The sequence below is a fragment of the Pseudophryne corroboree genome, chromosome 3 (genome assembly GCF_028390025.1).
Source record: "Pseudophryne corroboree isolate aPseCor3 chromosome 3, aPseCor3.hap2, whole genome shotgun sequence".
Taxonomy (NCBI): domain Eukaryota; kingdom Metazoa; phylum Chordata; class Amphibia; order Anura; family Myobatrachidae; genus Pseudophryne; species Pseudophryne corroboree.
The window spans coordinates 740,442,672-740,451,860 of record NC_086446.1 but is presented as its reverse complement, the minus strand read 5'-3'; the positions used below and the strand labels follow the sequence as shown (position 1 = coordinate 740,451,860).

At 44.6% G+C, this 9,189-nt stretch overlaps 1 protein-coding gene across 1 annotated transcript in view; it reads left to right on the top strand.

Moving 5' to 3' along the window:
- The first annotated feature begins 3,747 nt into the window (after window positions 1-3,747).
- Window positions 3,748-9,189, top strand: part of LOC135057418 (homeobox protein zampogna-like) — a 6,569-nt gene continuing 1,127 nt past the window's right edge. The window contains exons 1-2 of the mRNA XM_063963309.1: window positions 3,748-3,912; window positions 7,688-8,029. Coding sequence (XP_063819379.1) covers window positions 3,748-3,912; window positions 7,688-8,029 — 507 coding nt within the window. The remainder of the gene's footprint in view (window positions 3,913-7,687; window positions 8,030-9,189) is intronic.

The window sequence follows — 9,189 nt, the reverse complement described above, 5'->3', positions numbered from 1 at the left end:
TAACATTACAGCTAACATTTCCTGATCCCCCGGAGTGATGAAAAGGGGGGTCGGGATGCAAAGCTCCACCCCTCCTGTAAAGCCCCTCCTCTTCTTGTGAAGCCCCACCCCTTCTTGTGGTGCCTCACCGAGTGTCACTGCGGTAAGTAATGCCTCTGGGTTAGGGTTAGGCAGTAGGAGCAGAGTAAGGGTAGTCTGCAGGAGGGAAGGTTAGGGTCAGGGCCGGTTCTACACCTTGTGGCGCCCAGTGCAAAAGTTTCCACTGGCGCCCCCCCCCCAGTGGTAAAATAGTTAGTGCACGCCTCCTGCGTGCGGCAAAAATAGGGGTGTGGCTTCATAGGGGAGGGGCGTGGCCACAGTTATACCCTCAGTAGCTGTGCCCCCAGTAGTTGTGCCCCATGACGTCTCTCCCATAGCAGCGCTGCACAGACACTATGGGTCAATAATGACCTCTAGCGTCTGACAGGTGCGCCGGATGCAGCGGACGCCCACACAGCCCACGACTGCTGCAGCCGTGGTGCGGGTAGGCGGCGGGCGCCTGCGGGGTGACTGCGGCCGCGCCCCCAGGCAGCAGCGCCCTGGGCGCAGGCACTGCTTGCCCGCACCAAGAACTGCTCCTGGTTAAGATTAGGCACTGGGGGGTGGGTTTATGGGTTAGGGGTTAGTGATACTAATCGCTTTAACTGATGAAGGATCAGCCAGAAGTTACAGTCAGCTAATTGCTGGACTCAGAAGACACCACTGCTGTTACTGCACTTGTCAAACCAGGAACATTTTGTCATGTCGACATTTCATCAGTGTCAACATTATGACTGTCAATATGGTCACTGGTGGCATCATGAGGGGGCAGAAGGGTAGATTACATTTTTGTTTTCGGTGCCAAAAATCTTTCCCACCAAGGGTAAAAAAAAAAAAAAAAATAAAATCTGTTTGATCAGGGTCTTTAGAAGGTAAAAGACAGATGGTATTTGTTATTGCAACTTTGTATTAGAGAAATTGGAACAGTGGGAATAAAATATACTTTTGGCTCCTAATGTGCTGCTCTAAACATACCGACCTGATCTCATGAGGCTGAAATCCTCAGTCCTCAAAGAGTCTACAGATGAATTGTGTTATTAATTATGGATAGTTATGAGATGTTAGCCTAATAAAACCAAGGTTTCTATTAGGAATAAATGTATTTTACTTGTAAAAAGCACATTTGTAGGGCAGATTATATTTCTGCCAGGGCAATACAAATTCATCACCTTGTACTGTGTGCAAGAATATCTCCCTAGGACAATGGAAAATTGTCGTTTCATGACTGAGATATTTAAATCTAGACATAAAATTTAAAAGAATAGCTATAATAAATAAATACGCGACACCACGGCTTCAATAGTTCCTAATACATGTTACAGTAAAATCATTCCTATTCATTTACCTACTGCCTCACAGATGGTGAAGAGGGTATGTGCCTCATTACCGGGATGTGCTGAGTAAAGTGATCAGATAGCTCTAAAGCCAGCTCTGTTGTAAACAATAAGAAATGTAGGACTGTAAAGTCAACTTATAATTATATGCTTGAAAAAGAAAAACGTTTAAAAGGACAATAGCAAGTCCTGTATTTCAAGCAAAAGGCAGCATAAAAACAAAAGGAATCAAAGCTATGAGCAGATAAGCCTAATGAAATTGATTGACTTTATTTATTAATTAATTTATTTATTTAAATGGCTGGAAATATTAAATATAATGTTCAAATTATATAAATGTAAGGCTTAAACGTAAAATGGGGAAAATGTTCGGCAAGATTGCATGGAATACAATCAATAACTATCTTCTGGAAAAAAAATGGTTTACTATTATAATGTAACACCCAAATGTAAACCAATATTCACATTTACTTTTTCAGGTTTATGTAATAATTTGTTTATAAATGTATTAATAAATAAATAAAATATAAACAAATAAACAAATAAATAAATATATAAAAGTATATGATTACAGCAAAGTGTGATAGAATTCAGCAGTGTTACAATCCGGCCCCTGACTTGTTGCACAGCTACATAGCTCGGGATAGGTCATGCATTGTTACAGACTGCTAGGAACAGCTATTGTTGTTATTGCAGAATCTTATCTTTCATCTCTTCTTCATAGATCTCTGGCAAAGGCGGTATCTCTGCCGGATTCTTCTCCGAAAAATGCAAAACTTCCTTTACTTACACAAATTCGGGGCACAATGAACTCAAGGAGTGCAGACTGCTGTGTAAAGAGTGGAAAAGTGTTTTGTGTGTCTCAGTATATAGATATATATCTATTTATCTATCTATCTATCTATCTATCTATCTATATATGTATATATAGATATCTATCTGTGTGTGTGTGTGTGTGTGTGTGTGTGTGTGTGTGTGTGTGTGTGTGTGTGTGTGTGTGTGTGTGTGTGTGTGTGTGTGTGTGTAGATATAGATATTGATATATATATATATATATATATATAGATATATAGATATATAGATATACAGTAGAGAGAGAGAGAGAGAGAGAGAGAGAGAGAGAGAGAGAGAGATTTCTTCCACATACAAACTGAGAACAATCATATTTACGTAATAAGATAATACTATCTGGGACAATTTGGGAGGTTTAAATGGGATACATTACTGTATATAGAATAAAATTGTTATTATTATTATTATTATTATTATTATTATTATATATTATAGTTTAAACCCTGGTTTATTTATTCTGCAGTTGTGCAAGTAACTATGACAATACAAGGACCTGTGTCTGTATTGTATTGTATCGCAGTGCATTAAAAGTACAACAAATGGCGCATGAAACACGTAGAAATCTACAATATTTACTAAATTAGAGAGAGGAATTTCATGTTGCACATCAGACTACAGGCATCAGAGGAATGCAGGGATAGGGGAACCCAGCCAAGGACACCCAGCAGAGAGTGCTGTCATTTCCTGGCATCTCTACTCGGAAGGCTAGAAAATCACAACAATAAAGTATTCAGCATTCTATCTATCTATCTATCTATCTATCTATCTATCTATCTATCTATCTATCTATCTATCTATCTCTCTCTCTATCTATCTATCTATCTATCTATCTATCTATCTGTTCATCCATCATCTATGTGTGTGTGGTAAATTTAAACAGATACCTAGTAGGAACCTATGATTCCTCATCCAACCTTGACCCTGGCACATGACATGCTGGAACTTGTAGTTAGCCACAGGACGCCCAAGATGACAACATGTATAATTTGTTGCCAACTATATTCTAAAGCTGTGGACCACGCTTGGTAAACCCTAAACACAAATTTACCGGATACACACAAAACGAATTGAAAAGAACTAAAGGTGCAAATAAAATGTAACAATGAATAAACATACAAACATAAATATAGCGGCACATTACATTGTTGTAAAAATAAAAATTATATATATATATATATATATATATATATATATCCATGACAAACAAGGATTGTGTGATTGTTGTGGATGTGTTAGATGGTGCCTGTATGATGCTGTAATACACGGAGCATAAGTGACATAGTGGGTGGGAGTCAGCATGGGGAAGGTGTGACCCCTCCTGCCCCTGCTCACCCCACCAATGAGGACCCCTCCTCTCCCATCCCTCATTAGCAGGGGCTCAGCCCAGCAGGGGGAGGCGGTCTGTCCCAGGCCACACATCGGCTCCCTCTCCCCGCCTGGCAGCACTGCGGCTCCCGGCAGCCGGGTGATTGCAGGCGCGGAGATGTCGCACAGAGGGATCGCTCACACATCGTTCACCATCCGGGATATACTCAACCTGGGCCGCTGCCCCGGGGTCCTGAGGGACAAGCACAAGAGATCGGGGCCCGGGGCCCCTCCCGGAAAGTGGGACCCACTGCATGGGGCTGCAGAGATCGGGCGACCTGCGGTAAGATCGCCCGACGGTATCCCGAGCGAGATGCCTCAGAGCCCTGGCGCCCAGCACAGGGAGGACTCGCACTGGTACAGCGACCAGGAGCCGCACTCAGAAGGTACAGTAACTATAGAGAGGGAGAGAGACATTATTACAGATTATTTGTGGCGTTATATACCCGACATTGCAGCGATTTATTATTAATCATTATAGCGGCGGTGATTCAGTCCTGCTCGTTTTATTGGGACACTTCCAAAGTTACAGTCACTGCAGAACACGGCGCTGTGTACACTGCATGTTACATTGTATCTATCTCTAGGCAGCACTGCATGGGGGCTAACACATCATCCATCTCCTGTGCTGTGTAATGAGGGGGGCTCCGGGATAATACCGCCCAGCAGCACTGTATGGGGCTAATACACCCACCACCACCACCCCAGCAGCACTGTATGGGGCTAATACACCCACCACCACCACCACCCCAGCAGCACTGTATGGGCTAATACACCCACCACCACCACCCCAGCAGCACTGTATGGGCTAATACACCCACCACCACCACCACCCCAGCAGCACTGTATGGGCTAATACACCCACCACCACCACCACCCCAGCAGCACTGTATGGGCTAATACACCCACCACCACCACCACCCCAGCAGCACTATATGGCGCTAATACACCCACCACCACCCCAGCAGCACTGTATGGCGCTAATACACCCACCACCACCCCAGCAGCACTGTATGAGGCTAATACAACCACCACCCCAGCAGCACTATATGGCGCTAATACACCCACCACCACCACCCCAGCAGCAGCACTGTATGGGGCTAATACACCCACCACCACCACCACCCCAGCAGCAATGTATGGGGCTAAATACACCCACCACCACCCCAGCAGCACTGTATAGCGCTTTTATCCATACCCCCTCCCCCCATCAGCACAGTATGGGCTATATAACACATCAGCCATCTACTGTGCTGTGTAATAAGGGGAGCACCGGGCTAATACCCCGCAGCAGCACTGTATGGGGCTAATATTCCCCCAGCCCCCGCCCCCGGCAGCACTGGATGAGGCTAATACCCCCAGCAGCACTGTATGGGGATTATCTAACACTTCAGCCATCTACTGTGCTGTGTAATGAGGGCTCCGGGATAATTCCACCCAGCAGCACTGTATGGGGCTAGTACACCCACCACCACCACCACCCCAGCAGCAATGCATAGGGCTAATACCCCCAGCAGTACTGTATGGGGATAATATTCCCCCCGCCCCCGGCAGCACTGTATGAGTCTAATACCCCCAGCAGCACTGTATGAGGCTAATACCCCCAGCAGCACTGTATGGGGACTATATAACACATCAGCCACAGAGCCGTCTTAACAGCAGTGTAGGCCCCTGGGCACAGCAATGCACTGGGGCCCCTACCCACCCATCAGCGGTAGGGGCAGGGGGTGCTATCATCGGCAGCTTTGATATCCTGCGTGGGGTAGGGTGTTCTATCTTTCGCTCAGCATGTAGGACCTGGAGAAATAATTTCTGCTAATTACTCCTTTACTGCACAAATGGGGCGAGAAGGAGAACGCTAAACTGTAGAAGGGGACATTGTGCTGAATGAAGGGGCCCTGGTACATGACTTCCAGGGTGGTAGGGGGTGTTTAATACACAGGGGAGGGGTGGATAGTGGAGTGGGCTTAATATTCATCATTTTCCGGGGGTCAGGGCAGCTTGCTTTACTGCAGATATCTCCAGTTCCTGGAAATAGATTTCTTTGCTTTAATGGGATAAAAAAAAACTAGAGAGTCACACCTTTCAAGAGCTATTGGGGACTTGGGGATCAGACTTCAGTAGCCAGAGCAATCCACCAATAAAAATATAAAACTGCATAAAAGGCGTGTGGAGCTGTAGCAGGGACCAGCTGCTTGAAGCCTGATATCTCTGGTTGTGGGCATAATAGAGACAAGCTGCCAGTGTCCACTGAAAGGGGAGAGTCTCAGCTTTTGGAGTATATCCTCAGAAAACTCTAAGTCAGATAGAACCCGAGATATCTGGCTGGGAAGAACAATTAACAGGCTTGGAAGGGGACCACTGCTTTGAAGTCAGATATCTCCGGTTCCCCACGGCCGATTTTCAAAAATCTGGTACCCCTGGAAAGAGGGGACCCTCAGCTATAATCCTAGGGCCCTTTTACTCCTGGGGCCCTTGGGCAAGAGCCCATTGAGCCCATACGAAAAGACGGCCCTGATCAGCCATCTACTGTGCTGTGTAATAAGGGCTCCGGGATAATACCCCGCAGCACTGTATGGGGCTAGTATACCCACCACCATCACCCCAGCAGCAATGCATAAGGCTAATACCCCCAGCAGCACTGTATGGGGCTAATATTCCCCCACCACCACCCCAGCAGCAATGCATAGGGCTAATACCCCCAGCAGTACTGTATGGGGACTATATAACACATCAAACACATCCTGTGCTGTGTATTGAGGGGGGCACCGGGCTCAATCAGCTGCCCTGTATGAGGCTATGGGGTCTATTTACTATGCATTCACTGGAGATAAAGTACCAGCCAATCGGCTCCTAACTGCCATGTCACAGGCTGGGTTTGAAAAATGACAGGGGCCGATTGGCTGATACCTTATCTCCAGCGACTTTATCTCCATCCAAGGTTTAGTAAATAGACCCCTAGATTACTGTACATACAGTGACACATCAGACACCTCCTGTGCTGTGTAATATGGGGGGGAGAGGGGCACCTAGTAACAAATAGCCGGCACTATACTTCTCTCCTGCCACTGCCTCATCTATTCCCCATGTACAGAATGGCTTTGTTACATGCTCTGGTACAGAGATGGAGGCTGAGCTACAGCGGATTTGCTACTTTTACAGGAAATTCTTCAAAATAACGCACTGGCATGAGAATACATACATGTATAGACAGGCCTATGCTATATATGTCATAGTGATAAGATAGATATATGACATAGTGGTGTGATAGAGCATAGAATATATATATGTGACAGTGATAAGATAGAGCATAGAATACACACACACACACACACACACACACACACACACACACACACACATAGCTATATATGACATAGGGATATGTTAGATCATAGAATAGATATATAAGACATAGGGATATGATATTTCATAGAATAGGGATATGATAGAGCATAGAAAAGATATACATGACAGGGATAAGATAGCATAGAACAGAACAGATTCATACGACATAGTGATATGATAGAATGATAGAGTATAGAATAGATATAAATGACATAGTGATAAGATAGAGCATAGAATATATGTATAAGCATATATATATATACATATGTATATGTGTATATAATATATATATATATATATATATATATGAATGACATAGTGATCTGATAGAGCATAGAATAGATATATATGATATAAGGATAAGGTGTAACAGAATAGATGTTTATGACATAAGGATATATGATAGCGCATAGAATATAAATATAAATATATATATATATATATATATATATATATATATGAATGACATAGTGATAAGATACAGCATAGAATATGTGTGTGTGTGTGTGTGTGTGTGTGTGTGTGTGTGTGTGTGTGTGTGTGTGTGTGTGTGTCTATATATATATATATATATATATATATAAAAAACATAAGGATAAGGTATGACAGAATAGATGTCTATGACATAAGGATATATGATAGAACATAGAATAAATATATATGACATTGGGATATGATATAGCATAGATATGTCTACACTGTGGCTATAGACTGGCAGTGACCCCTCTGTACTATGTCACCCTGTAGGGGACTGCCCGGAGCCTGCCCTTGGAGAGCAGCCGGGGACTGAGCAGGGAGCCGGGGGGAAGAAGAGGAGCCGGGCCGCCTTCTCCCATGCCCAGGTGTATGAGCTGGAGCGGAGATTCTCCCTGCAGAGGTACCTGTCCGGGCCGGAGAGAGCGGACCTGGCCGCCGCCCTGAAACTCACAGAGACTCAGATCAAGATTTGGTTCCAGAACCGGCGCTACAAGACCAAGAGGAAGCTGCTGGCCAAGCAACAGTCAGCAACAGCACCAGGGACCCCGGCCAGGCAGGTGGCAGTGAGGGTGCTGGTGAGGGACGAGCAGAGGCAATACTGCCCAGAGGACGCACTCTGCCCATCTCTCCTCTCACTCTACCAGTATTACCCCTTCATATACCGCCTGCCTGCCTGGCTGCCCCACACCTAGCACCCTGCCCTGGGGGCACCCTCTGCACAGGACAGGACTAATGCCCGGGGGTGCTGGTGTATTTACCCATCACATGTCTGGGTCAGCCTCTGACAGACACATGCTTAGCTGTACACTGCATTGCAAGGAGCATAAACTTGTACCTGGCTGCTTTCCCTGTCTATGCTCTGCATTGTGCGTTACTGGCCACTGCCTGCAGCCAGCCACAGGGGTCCAGATATCATCCACCATGCACCGCTCACAGACTTTCCAGTTGCTCGGCATGAGACTTGTAGTTCCACAACAGCCGGCTATTCCCAGATATAGTTCGTTTGCATAAAATACCCAAAAATGGAAAGCGGCAGAATGATTCCTATCTTCAAATTATATATATATATATATATATATATATATATATATATATATATATATATATATATATATATATATATATATATATATATATATAGTAGAAGCAGATATCCGGCACTAGTGTAATAACTTTAACTTTAAATGTAGCGCTCCGGTGCCCTCCAGGGGTACTGTGACCCAATGTATCCGAGCAAATTGGCGGCACTCAGAGACTTGTATTAGCTGCAAAAACGTGCTTTAATGATCATTAAAGCACGTTTTTGCAGCTAATACAAGTCTCTGAGTGCCGCCAATTTGCTCGTATATATATATATATATATATATATATATATGTGTGTGTGTAGAATTTCGCAATTGCTACCCCCCTTCCTTTTCCCATAACATGTGCAGCCCGATGTGAGCATTGCAATTCCTGCATCCATACATGCATATTGGAGGATTACCCATAATCTATGCGGGTGTGTAGATGCTTTGCAGACCAGTATCTATGTAAATACCTGCGTTCTTTTTCTAAATAAGACATATATGATACGTTTTTGTAGCATATGAGCAGCGTGGGGGAAGCCGGGATTCCCGCCACCCTATCAAGTTATTCTGGAGTTTTTATCCGTAGTGACTGTGATCTGACAGATAAGTGATCTATAGGGAGGTCTCCTATTCTGGATCACAGCCGCACTTGTTGTAAATATTCG